This window comes from Canis lupus, chromosome 9 (assembly GCF_003254725.2).
Source record: "Canis lupus dingo isolate Sandy chromosome 9, ASM325472v2, whole genome shotgun sequence".
Classification (NCBI taxonomy): domain Eukaryota; kingdom Metazoa; phylum Chordata; class Mammalia; order Carnivora; family Canidae; genus Canis; species Canis lupus.
This window is the reverse complement of record NC_064251.1, coordinates 56284069-56297553: the sequence shown is the minus strand read 5'-3', so window position 1 is coordinate 56297553 and position 13485 is coordinate 56284069. Positions and strand designations below refer to the sequence as shown.

Here is a 13485-nt window from a genome sequence, read left to right as displayed (position 1 = left end):
TCAAGCCCCACATTGGGCTCCCTGCTCAGTGGGGAGTCTGCTTCTCCCTCTACCTCTCCCTCCCTGTTCATGCTCTCTCTCTCAAATAAGTAAAATCTTTAAAAAAAAAGAAAAAAGAAGTGTGTTTGTAAGAGGGTTTACCAGATGACAGTCTGTTGAGAACCAGTCATTAAAAGTAGAAGATTCTATTAGAAGAGTGATCTAAATGATACGGTATTATTATTATTATTATTATTATTATTATTATTATTTAAGTTCTGGGCCCAGAATGGGGCTCATGACCCTGAGATCAAGAGTCTCATGCTCCATTGATTGAGCCAGCCAGGTGCCCCAACTCAGTGTCATTTTAGACCTGGTTGGTGCCTCCTGTCACAGATGAGCAGATGGAGTCTCAGTAAGCTATGGTGACACACAGTCAGTAACAAAGCCACCAGCCCAGTGCTTTTCACAAAGGATACAGATTGGAGACATGGAGAAATTAACCTAAAGAGGAGACCTAAAGAGAAGGGATTGTTAGTTGATTGAATCCAAATTTTTATCATGTACCTGCTGTGTTCCAGGTTCTATGCTAAAGTACCTAGAATAATAAATAAAATGTCTATATGGGTAACTGATAGAATCCCTGAAACCGAAATTGCCAGATGTCGACTAGGGGTTCCTACAAAGAATGTGTGGGTTCCATCATGTTGGGACATTTGAAGACAGGATTTGTTCATCTTGTGATGTTTCTCGTTCTCCCCTGTGGTATGTGCTTGATTTCAATGATCTAGGAGTTCATGTCACTTAGTAATGGCTGGAGATTAACTTTGGGGGTTTAGATCCCTAGATCCAATGATCAAATCATGACCAAGTGTCTCCCCTCCCAGATTCATCCTCATGGCTTAAGTCATGGTTGGCGCTGGTTGGCACAAATCTTAAACATGGAGCCCCTGTCAGATGTGACAGCCACCCTCCTCTTTGACTTCTTGGAGGTAAGTAATGCAGTTATCACACGAGACAGTGGTTGAAGCAGCCTTTGGCCATGGTGTGACCTGAATCAGGAAGCAATATAGAGACAGGCTGATGGTGAACAGCATTAGGATTCAGTGTCACACATTTTTTTTTCCCAAATGCTAAAGATACATCTAGCTTTTGGTTTTTCTTCCTACTGTGCTTTCCTTCTCTGTGTGCTTGTCTTCTCATTGTAACAAAGAAAAAAACCGTACATTCCAGCACAAGCAAAAAGGGACGTTTGTTTTAGGGATAGAGAAGTGACTCCCAGAACCAAAGGCAGGATGTGTAGTTGACTCTCATGTGGGCCTGGAATCAGGAACTAGAATGTTACCAGGCACCAAGAGTCTCTCTGGGGCCACATAGTCCTTCCTGTGCCCTTCCTGTGCCCTTCCTGCAGGGATGCCTCATTCTTGCTCCATAGGCCAGCTTTCTCTGGTTCTCTGTGCACAGTGGAGCAGATAGTCATCCTGGGCTATAGCCCTCTGCCTCAGTGTGGTTGCCCAGTGTAGTGGGACTACTGTCCCATCTTTGTGATCCCTCATACCTGGCAGAGCAAATATGATCAGCCAGCTTGGGTCAGGTTTCTCCCTTATCCAGAAGATTCCTTATAGTTCTGTCTGCCTATGAGGGGCCACCACTATAGGGGTGACGGTAAGGGTTTCTGTGGAAAGGAGACATTTCTTAAAAATTAAAGCCCTGGTGCACATACTGTAATGGATGTGGGCCATTGAGCCTAGAATGCCAAACATTTCCATTCATCTTAGAGTTCCTGAAGTCACAGGATGTGAGCAGAGATCATGAATAAACTTGAGAACATGGTGATGTTCTATATGCTCTGCTTACTATGGTTGGGAGGAACACCATTACTTTAGAAAAGTTTCCATTCAGTAGAATCAAAGAATAATAATAAAGTTTGATTCATATTTTCTAGTTTGCTAAAATACTTGGTTTCTTGGTGGTTGATTTAATGGAGATATTGTCATATACAGAGAAATGCTTCAGAAAAAAGTTGGATCTTTCCATTTATTCCCTTGCTTAGGTAAGGTGCTAAGTGGTATTGTGGCTGAAATTCTTGGTAGGAGTGAAAAGCAAAGAGCCGATGTGCTTTACAGATCTCTGGCATGTGTATAAATGTGCATCCTCTGCTCTGACCATGCCTGTCCTTCCCTGTAGGTGTGTGGGAATGCCCTCATGAAGCAGTACCAGGTACAGTTCTGGAAGATGATCCTTCTCATCAAAGAAGACTACTTCCCCAGGTATGTGGCTTATTGAATAGACAGCATGGGATTCAGTGGGTGAAACATACAGTGTCAGATGCCCTTGGGTGCAGTTACATGCTGGGTTTGACTCAGCTAAATGCACCTATATCAAGTGTGACATCTCTCATCCTTCTCTTTGATTTTAGAATTGTAGTGAGAGTATCTTAAATACTATTAGCTAAATGAAAAAGCTAAATTAGGAAGATCCTGGATTCAGATACCTGACATTTAACTATTTTCCAAACTCCCTCAGCTGATCTGGAATGGTGACCACACGCAATCATGAATTAACCAAGGAGTTAAAACTCCCTTAATAAATCAGTTGGAAAAAAATAAAATAAAATAAAATAAATCAGTTGGAGAAACTGATTTACAAACAAACCAGTTGGCTTGACCCATGGTGTTTGCCTTTAGGTGCCCTTCTCATTCCTTTCAACACACTGGCATTTCAGCCGAGGGAGAGGTTTTAGCAGCACCCATCCTGCCTGCCTGCAAAGACCTTGGAAAGGAATGTCCTCTGTTCTCCTTTATCTCCTGGTTTGAGTAGGCAGCTGAGATCATTTGGACGAATGACAGCATCCTGAGCCCAGAAGTCATCTCTTCGAGTCATTCCACCTAATCCTTCCTCTGGATCAGCAGCGTCCCGAACTCCTCTCCAGGAGGGAGGTAGGAATCACAGTTGTGATTTGTGTGTCTTCTTCCTCTCCCTGCAGGATTGAAGCCATCACAAGCTCAGGACAAATGGGTTCCTTCATACGCCTCAAGCAGTTCTTAGAGGTAATATGTCCTTAGACCAGCAAGTGCTGAGTTGTGGTTGACCTCAAGGGTGCCTGTGTCTGACAAGTCGTGGACTTCTGGGCTCAGATTGCATCTCTTCCTCTTGAGTTTGTAATTTGATTTATATAAGTCATCTCTACCTGATGTGGGGCTCAAACTCCCATCCCTGAGATCAAGAGTCACCTGCTCTTGCAACTGAGCCAGCCAGGTGCCCCTATCTTGACTTTTTTCAACCCTACTTTTTTTGCCTGTGATTTCCCTTTGCTGTCAGGGGTGGCATTTCATCCTCATGCACACCGCCGTCTATGCTGCCGGAGGGGAAGCTGTCCTAGGGGTGAATAAAGTATACTTAATGGGGATCCCTGGGTGGCGCAGCAGTTTGGCGCCTGCCTTTGGCCCAGGGCGTGATCCTGGAGACCCAGGATCGAATCCCACATCGGGCTCCCAGTGCATGGAGCCTGCTTCTCCCTCTGCCTGTGTCTCTGCCTCTCTCTCTTTCTCTCTGTGTGACTATCATAAATAAATAAAAATTAAAAAAAAAAAAAAAAAAAAAAAAGTATACTTAATGACTCTGGTGTCACTAATACATGTCTTGCTTGCTGGTGGAGCTGCTTTCTTAGGTCTCCACTCAGGGGAACTGGGACATTTGCTCCCATTTTTCCGTGAGAACAGACTCCACTTACAGCCAGACTCCTTCCCTATTTCCCAGTGCTGGAAACCTCTATAGGGAGGTGAGGTTGACCAGTAGCCTAGAAGTCTGCTGGGACAGCCCACTAACTTCCACTTTCCAGGAGCCCAAGTGGGCAGAAGGCAGCCGTGAAGGATGGGACCGGGCTGTGGGAGATGGGGCAGGGGACCCACATCACAGGCAGCATTGCCTCTGTCCACCACTGCGGTTCACATGCAGGCAGAAGTGTCCTGTGTTGCGGTTGGTCCCACTCTTCCCAATGGTAGCCACGGTTCCTATGACTTCAGCTTGCTGTCCCTCAAAGCTTCTTCCAAATGTAGGGATCCCTGGGTGGCGCAGCGGTTTGGCGCCTGCCTTTGGCCCGGGGCGCGATCCTGGAGACCCGGGATCGAGTCCCACGTCGGGTTCCCGGTGCATGGAGCCTGCTTCTCCCTCTGCCTGTGTCTCTGCTTCTCTCTCTCTCTCTGTGACTGTCATAAATAAATAAAAATTAAAAAAAAAAAATTCAAATGTTAAATGCTGGGGATCCCTGGGTGGCGCAGTGGTTTGGTGCCTGCCTTTGGCCCAGGGCGCGATCCTGGAGACCCGGGATCGAATCCCACGTCAGGCTCCCGGTGCATGGAGCCTGCTTCTCCCTCTGCCTGTGTCTCTGCCTCTCTCTTTCTCTCTCTCTGTGACTATCATAAAAAAAAAAAAAAAAAAATGTCAAATGCTGGAAGGAGCGTTACCAGAAAATCATTCTTGTTTTCTCCATCTTTCCCTGACTAGAAATGTTTGCAGCGCCAGGAGATTCCTGTCCCCAAGGGCTTTCTGACTTCCTCCTTTTGGCGTTCCTGATGGCACTCCATGGCCCACCATCACCGTGCTGTTTCAGAGGGACAGGAATAAAGCAACTGAAAACAGCTGTGTTTGGGAGAAGTCAGATTTAGAAATGCACCAGTATATGCTTTTATATGTTTGTACCTTGCAACTAGGAGAGGACACTTTTCGGGAGTCCCAGAATCCAGGGGGTCTCTTTGAAGGCCAGATACTCCTTAAGGGGGTCTGCATGGCAGAGTAAATGGCATCGGCTCTTCTCATTTCTGCAAATGTGGTGAGAAGAGTGATTTAGTGCTTGGTCTCATCATTCATTTCCTTTGTGTCTAGTGTCTTTCAGAAAGTACATAGTACCTTAACCATTTCCCTCTGAGCTGAAGTGAGCCCACCACTTGTACTCCATCCTCTCCCTCAGCCCATGCTGCCCCCTGTTCAGAGTACAAGTGTTAATAGTTGAGGCTCAAATCCTTACACGTAAGTCTGGGTTATGGTGGTTTTGCCTTTCTCAGCTTGTGAAGTAATGATAAATTCAGAGGAAATGCCTGATATAGACATGGATTAAGTCCCAAATTGCATCAGAGATAGTTTAGCATCTGGGACTGGGACTGTTAATACATGTTACGTTGAACAGGAAGCACTGTTGGTCCTATTAATTTGGGATTTGGTCCCTGGATGACTAGGGATGCATGAACCAGGACAGGTGTGGGGCGGGGGGGGGGTTGTTTATTCTTTAATTTGAATGAAGATGGGCTGTAACGGGCTTGCAACATTACACATGAGCCAAGAATCTATATGCAATGATTCAGGGGTTAAAGGTGTTTGGGAGGAATTGGGAACTGCTTTAAAATTGTTGACATGACCTGAGTAAAGAGTGATGATAGATTGGCCTCACTAAAGCCACTATAGAAATTCAGAGCTTGGCTGTTCAGTTAAGAATTGAGATTTGTTTTTGGAAAGGCTCATTGTCTTTTGTACCATAGACAACAGCCATGGATCTACTCTGTACTACATGTCGTCTGTGGGGTTGTGTTTTGGGCGGGGAGGGCAAGGGTATTCCCCGGTACTATCGGGTGTTTTGAAGTGACACATTCTATGAATTGTTGACTCTGGTGCAAAAAAAAAAAAAAAAAACAAATAATAAAGCTTGATTTTTAAAAACTCATTGCTGGTATCTAGTTGGCTGATGTAACCAATTTCCTATATTGTGAGCTGTGTACATCACTGGGGTTACAGTTGTGTACAAACCTAGCTCTAGAATAGTGTGTGTTTCTCCCTATTTTGTCTTCTTGACCTTCGCCTTGGGAAAACTTGTTTTTCTGTCATTCCTTTTCTGGAATTATGTACCAATAACTGACCTTGTTTTATCTAGCAGCAATGAAAAAGGACTGAAGTCTTTTCATATGGATGCAACAGAATGAACTCTGGGGAAGGTGTCAGTAGACTTGTGCAATTCACACTTAGGTTTTGTGGCCTTGGGTAGCTCATTCACCTCCTCTGAGCCTCAGGTGCTTTGTAGCAATGCCTTAGGTCAGAGCTTCCCAGCAGATGTGTCAGCATAGATCCCTTTAGCCTAAGGACCTGCAGAGGCCATAGCCTTCAAGACCAGTTGCCATTTGCACTTCCTCTCTTGCCTGTGCTTTGCACATGCCATCATTTTCTACGTATTATGACCAGGAACAGGTTGGGAAGTCCTGACTTTAGGATGCTGAGTGTTTGGTGCCCAGCCCCATAGTCAGGGTTGACAGATGGAGGCTTTGTGCAGATTTTCAAAAGGCATCCCTTCTGGGGATCCCTGGGTGGCCCAGCGGTTTAACACCTGCCTTTGGCTCAGGGCGTGATCCTGGAGTCCCGGGATCGAGTCCCGCGTCAGGCTCCCGGCATGGAGCCTGCTTCTCCCTCCTCCTGTGTGTGTGTGTGTCTCTCTCTCTCTGTTTATCATAAATAAATAAATCTTAAAAAAAAAAAAAAAAAGGCATCCCTTCCCTCATGATACTGCTGCCATCTGCTGGAATGGAACTATGAAAATCTGTGATCACCTGAGGTGCACAGGGCCTACTGGAGTTTGTAGCTTACATTTGCAGAGCTTTATTTGGGGCACTAAGGGAACCCTGGGATCCCAAAGCGTTTTTTGCCTTATCTGCCGTTTAGATAGTGGTTCTATGTTAGATTACTTATGAGGAAGTCCCTCCAAGGGGATCCCTGGGTGGCTCAGCGGTTTTGCGCCTGCCTTTGGCCCAGGGCGCGATCCTGGAATCCCGGGATCGAGTCCCGCATCAGACTCCTGGCATGGAGCCTGCTTCTCCCTCTGCCTGTGTCTCTGCCTCTCTCTCTCTCTATGTCTATCATAAATAAATAAATAAAAATAAATCTTTTAAAAAAAAGAAAGTCCTTCCAAAAATGAAATGCGAAAAATCACTGGACAAACTGATCCCTGAGATCTGTTCGACTTTGAACCACTCCATAAAAAAACAGCTCTCCTGATATTTCAGTGTTCTTTCCCTGGACATGTTTCACAGTCTTGCACATGTCACTCGATGCCTAGAATTACTAATAGGTTCTCCAATGGTAAACCAAGAAAGGAGAGCACTGGGGAAACCAGGTTTTTGATACTCGCTGATAGTGTTGCCTTGAGAGTTAATGATTGCTGGCTGATAGATAGATGCACCCCTGATGGCTAGCAGCATCAGATTCCTTAAAGTGTAATACTAAGGTCTGCATCCAGTTTTGTTTTGTTTTGCATCCAGTTTTTTATATTTTTTTTAATATTTATTTATTCATGATAGACATAGAGAGAGAGGCAGAGACACAGGCAGAGGGAGAAGCAGGCTCCACGCCGGGAGCCCGACGCGGGACTCGATCCCGGGACTCCAGGATCGCGCCCTGGGCCAAACGCAGGCGCCAAACCACTGAGCCACCCAGGGATCCCTGCATCCAGTTTTTAAATTCAAGTACTCACTTGCCTGCTTGCTTCCTTTCAAGCTTGACCTCATTTCTCAGGCTGAGTGCACATATTTTTGTTATATCATTGTCCTACATCATTTGAAAGCAATGAAAGCAAGTTTGATGATGAGTTGAAAATTCCAGCAGGAGAGAAACCCTACATATCCCTTGGGTAGAAGAATGCAGTTGTTTTTGGAGCATTCCTTCCCCTACTCCTCAAGCTTCCTGTGATGAAAGCAATGACCTAACTAAGTTTGGATGTCTTCTATCATTGTCAGGACAGACGAGCCACAGAGCTCCATACAGGTTCCTTATCAGGCCTGGCCTCTCACTTCCCCTTGTGCTGTACCACCAAATGAATTCCTGACACTAGACTTCCTGTGTTCCTCTAGAAAGCAGATAAGAATAGTGTTGAATTTACAATAATATCCATTATAAAGAAAATTTAGGGGGTGCCTGGGTGGCTCAGTGAGTTAAGCATCTGTCTTCGGCTCTGGTCATGATCTTGGGGTCCTGGGATTGTGCCCGAGTCATGTCCTGTCATGTTTTGTCCTGTTGTGTTGGGCTCCCTGCTCAGTGGGGAAGTCTGCTTCTCCCTCTCTCTCTCTGCCCCTCCCCCTGCTTGTGCACTTTCTCTTGCTCACTTTTTTTTTTTAAAGATTTTATTTATTTATTCATGAGAGACACAGAGAGAGGCAGAGATAGAGGCAGAGACATAGGCTGTGGGAGAAGAACCAGGCTCCATGCGAGGGACCACGCCCTGAGCGGAAGGCAGACACTCAACTACTGAGCCACTCAGGCATCCCAGTCACTCTCTCTCAAATAAAATCTTTAAAAGAGAGAGAAATTTAGGGGCACCCTACTGGCTCAGTCAGTAGAGCATGTGACTTGGTCTCAGGGTTGTGAGTTCAAGTCCCACCCACCCAGGCATCCTGACAACTGCTAAAACTTGAATAAGGTTTGTCAGTTAGATAATAGGGGTGCCTGGGTAGCTCAGTTGGTTAAGCTTCTGCCTTTGGCTCAGGTCATGCATGATCCCAGGGTCTTGGGATCGAGCTCTGCATCAGGCTCTGCTATACGGGGAGCCTGCTTCTCCCTCTCTCTCTGCCTGTCGCTCCCCCTGCTTGTGCTCTCTCTCTTTCTCTCTCTGTCAAATAAATAAATAAAATCTTTAAAAAAAGGTAATAGTATTCCTCAAGATTAACTTCCTTTTATCATTGTACTGTGGTCATAAAAATGAATATTCTTATTCTTTTTTTTTGTTTTGTTTTTGAACTTTTATTTAAATTCTAGTTAACAGGGCAGCCTGGGTGGCTCAGTGGTTTAGCACCACCTTCAGTCCAGGGCATGATCCTGGAGACCCGGGATTGAGTCCACGCCCGGCTCCCTGCATGGAGCCTGCTTCTTCTGCCTGTTACCTTGAAGCCATCAGCTATAAAGAGGGAAAGTTGACTAAATGGGTTTTGCAGAATGCTTCCTACTTAAAGTGAAATAGGTAAGTAGATAGAATTTTAATTCATGGAGAGTGTAATTTACATACTGGGAGTGCTCCATGGTTTGAGCTAAAAGTTATGGGAGCTTGGAAGATAGATCCATTTCATGTAGGTCAGCCTTTCCCTGAGAGTTTTTTCTGCAGGATCCTAAGAAAGAGTTGGGGTGTGAAATAAATAAATAAATAATAATAAATAAAATATTTAAAAAAAAAGGAAATAGTATTTGATCCAGATACTTAAAGCTATTCAGAGATTTTTTTAAATTTTTATTTATTTATGATAGTCACAGAGAGAGAGAGAGAGGCAGAGACATAGGCAGAGGGAGAAGCAAGCTCCATGCACCAGGAGCCCAACGTGGGATTCGATCCCGGGTCTCCAGGATCGTGCCCTGGGCCAAAGGCAGGTGCTAAACCGCTGCGCCACCCAGGGATCCCCAGGGATTTTTTTAAAAATGAGAGTAAAATGTCCAAAAAATCCCTTTATTCTAAACCCAGTATGAACATTTCTTCAATTATATACACTCTTACACAAACATAGCTCTTTTTTTAAAAAAAATATATTTTTTTAAATTTTTATTTATTTATGATAGTCACACAGAGAGAGGAGAGAGGCTGAGACACAGGCAGAGGGAGAAGCAGGCTCCATGCACCGGAAGCCCGACATGGGACTCGATCCCCGGTCTCCAGGATCGCGCCCTGGGCCAAAGGCAGGCGCCAAACCGCTGCGCCACCCAGGGATCCCTAAAAAAATATTTTATTTATTCATGAGAGACACACACAAAGAGAGAGAGAGAGGCAGAAACACAGAGGGAGAAGCAGGCTCCATGCAGGGAGGCCAATGTGGGACTTGATTCTGGGACCCCAGATCACTCCCTGACCTGAAAGCAAGTGCCAAACCACTGAGCCACCCAGGGATCTCCACAAACAGTTATTAAAGGAGATAGACTTGGTACCCGAGTCTTTGTTTAAGTTGTTCTGTAACCTGCTGTTACTCGGTAACATCCCCAATACTTCTCAAGTCCATCATTGTGAACTATATCCCTGATATGGTCTGTTGAACTTATGAATCATAACCATTTTTCACTTGGTGGCTAGTTGTTGAGGTTTTTTTTTTACACTTATTAGCATTCCTTTATTTTATTTTATTTTTTTAAGAGAGAGTAATGAAGGAGAGGCAGAGGGAGAGAGAATTCCAAGCAGGCTCTGAGACCAGCACAGGAGCCTGACACAGTGAGAGATCATGAACTAAAGAGAAATCAAAAGTTGGCTGCTTAACCGACTGAGTCACCCAGGTGCCTCAGCATTCTTCTTTTTTTTTTTTTTTATGGGAGGAAATGTTTCTTTATTATTTATTAATATTTTATTTATTTATTCATGAGAGACACAGAGAGAGAGGCAGAGACCTAAGCAGAGGGAGAAGCAGGCTCCCTCCCTGCAGGGAGCCCAATGCAGTACTCCATCCCAGACATGACCTGAGCCAAAGGCAGATGCTCAACCAGGTTCCCTATTTATTTAATTATTTTCAAGTAATCTCTACACTCAACGAGTAGCTCAAACTCATGATGCCTGCTCCACCAACTGAGCCAGCCAGGTACCCATGCTTTGTTTATTAATTGTGATAAAATACACATCACTCAAATGTTACCATTTCAGTCATTTTTAAGTATCCGGTTCTACGGCATTAAGTACATTCACGTTGTACAGCCATCACCACCATCCATTGTCCAGAACTTTTTCCTCTTGCAAAGCTGAAACCCTGTCCCCATTAAATTCTCACTGCCCATCCTCCTCTCACCCCAGCCCCCCTGCCAAGCCCTGCTCTACTTTGTCTCTATAAATTCGACTCTGCTGGAGATGTCAGGTAAGTGGAATGGTGCAATATTTGTGCTTTTGTGTCTAGTTTATTTCACTTAGCATAACGTCCTTGGGGTTCATCCAGTTACTGTGTTCCTTGCCAGCTCTGACACTGCAAAAGGTCATCTGGGAAGAATTACAGTCCCCTTGCCAGAGTAACTTCTCAATCAAGTCCTTTATGGGGAGAAAAACAGTGGAAGACCTTGGTGCTTGTTAACTGCTGTGCACGTGGAGCAAGAGGGAGAAAGGGAGAAGGGGAGAAGGAGAGGGAGATTCTCCAGGGAGAGCTGGCAAGTAATTTTCCATGGCTGGAACAAGTGAAAACATCATTACAGTTTGGTGCATTTCCATCAGTTGACCTCTTGAACTTGAAAAAGTATGCCTAAGTTTAGGGTGCATATCAAACCTTCAGAGAACCAGAGAATAGAAAAAACCTTGGAATTCAGTCCCACCCCCTGCTGTTCAGGAAGACATGGGGAACTGGGCGTTCATTGCAACACTGTCCTGTGCTTTTTTTTTTTTTTTTTTTTCCTGACTGAGTTTCTCTCCCAAAACAAAGAGGGCCATTATCTGCTTCGTCATCGCTCCCTACACCTAGCAGAGCGTTAGGCATACAGTGAAATTGGTGGGAGGTGAGGTAGGCACACAACAGAACACACGAAGAAGGGCTTTTTCAACCTCTCATTTCCAGTGCCAAGTGCAGAATGGGGTGGGTGAGTGAGTGGGAAGGAAGCATAGAGGGCGAGAGATAATGGGTTTTGGCCATGTCTCAGATCAGACAAAGGATCAACGAATAAGATTTTAGTTTCTGTACCAATACCAAAGCTCCAAATCTGTTTTGCATCTGGTAAAAGCAAAAAAAACCCCATTTCACCAGGAGGCTGTAGTAGTGATTTAAAAGAAAAATCTTCCCTTTTTACAGTCCCTGCCCAGACCCTTGAGACCCATTCCCTGCTAGAGCAGATCTTAGAAATTTTGGAGACCTATGATTGTGTAAGCCATTTTGTATCCAGAGCTGAATATATGATTAAACATTTTGCTGCTCCCTGGTGCAGAAGAGGCTGTCGATATCAACTGTTCCAGAAACGCACATCCCAGGGAGGAGTTACCCAGTTACAGAAGATTGTAGGAAATGCCTTCGTTTTTCCTCTAGATTCTGCAAAGCTGGGGTGTGGCCACTCCTGTTCTCTGCACTCTGATGGGTTGAGGGAATAAGAGAATTTTTCTTATCAGAGCTACAGCCAGGGCAGCTTAGGAACCAGATTGCGGATCCCAGGCACAGGGGAAGAAGCCAAACTGCAGAGGACCAGGAAGCCAGGGCTGGGCCTTGGCCCAAGTTCTGGTGCACTGTACCCAGGGCTGCTTGGTAACCAGGAGGCCGAGGCCTTCAGAGCTGCAGAGTTCCTGGTCTGCCTGACTGCACAGGAATGATCTGGGTGTTACTCCCAATGGCTGCGGCCCAGCTGTCGCAGGAGCGGGGGTGGGGAAAGGGCTTCCCGACAGAGGGCTTTGGGCTACACTGCAGAGTTTAGAGCCAGGCCCTGAAACTGCTAAGACTGTAAGGTACAGAAACTCCAGAAATTCTCTTTTTTTTTTTTTCTTTCCCCAGCATCCCAGAGTCCACCATTGCAGTGTCTCCCTTCCTAGGGGAAGGCAGCAGAGCATACTGTTTAAGATAAGGTTCTGACTGGATCCAGATCCTAGCTTTTCTTTTTGCTAGCTGCCTAACCTAGGGCAAGAGACCCAGCTTCCATGTTAGAGTGCTGATTTGTAAAATGGAGAAATAATACCTACCTCGTAAAATTATTGCACAGATTTAAAAAAAAAAAAAGGTTACACATGAAATGCTTAGCACAGCGCGTGGTACACAAGGAAAGCTCAATTAATTGCGGCCTGAAGAACTTTAATGTCTTGTTTATAAAATACGACTAACGCATCCTATTTCACCGGCAACCCTGTCAGAAAGCTTTTGCTGTAAGAATATAAGAAATAATGAACTCTCCAAATCCCAAATGATAGATTTCAACTCCGAATTAGTCTTTATTTTGAGGGGATTGGATTTGGCCTTTTGCTACTACCACCTCAAACCTGGACCCCCAAGTCATCCTGGGTTTCTAGACCCCAGCCCCCAGCAGAATAGGCTGACTTGGGTCCCGGCCCCAGCCATCTCTTAGGGAAAGAGGGCAGGAGGATGAAAAGCCTGGGGGTGACCTCACCCTTTAGGACCGGGCGTTTTACCGCTCTGGGTGCGCAGCATCCCCAGCCAGACTGCGGCGTCCGCCCAGCCCCGCCCTTCGCTGCAGTCCTGGAAGGGCTCCCAGGGGCGGAGGGGCGGGGTGGGGTGCACAAGATTCTCCGCAGGGCGGGGAGGGGCGGGATTGGAGGATCCGAGGTGCGGGGAGGGCCGGGCGGCTGCCGCAGCTCGGCCCACCCGCGCGGAGGCAGCGGCTCTACTGCGCCACCGCCCCCCAACCCCCGGCGCGCGCCCTTTTTTCCCATCCTCCCGCCGCGCTCCCCGGACTCGGCTCTTCCCCCGCAGCCGCGCTTCGGCTCCTTCCGGGAGCGCTCGGTCCTCTCCGTCGCGCGATCGGGAAGCGAGGCGGCGGGAGCTCCGCCCCCTCAGCTCGGCCGGCGCTCGCCCCCGCCCCTCGCGCCGCGCCCCGGCT

General features: G+C 46.2%; 1 protein-coding gene across 3 annotated transcripts in view; it reads left to right on the top strand.

Moving 5' to 3' along the window:
* The window catches only part of GLE1 (GLE1 RNA export mediator), a 36348-nt gene extending 30653 nt beyond the window's left edge, over positions 1 to 5695 (top strand). For 2 of the 3 annotated variants that reach the window (XM_025475359.3, XM_025475358.3), the window contains 4 exons: positions 867 to 971; positions 2167 to 2249; positions 2966 to 3029; positions 4486 to 5695. In XM_025475359.3, coding sequence (XP_025331144.1) covers positions 867 to 971; positions 2167 to 2249; positions 2966 to 3029; positions 4486 to 4554 — 321 coding nt within the window. In that variant the 3' untranslated portion in view covers positions 4555 to 5695. Of the gene's footprint in view, positions 1 to 866; positions 972 to 2166; positions 2250 to 2666; positions 2919 to 2965; positions 3030 to 4485 lie in introns of all 3 variants that reach the window. The other variant, XR_003146952.3, reaches the window with a different exon arrangement.
* The last annotated feature ends 7790 nt before the right edge of the window (positions 5696 to 13485 follow it).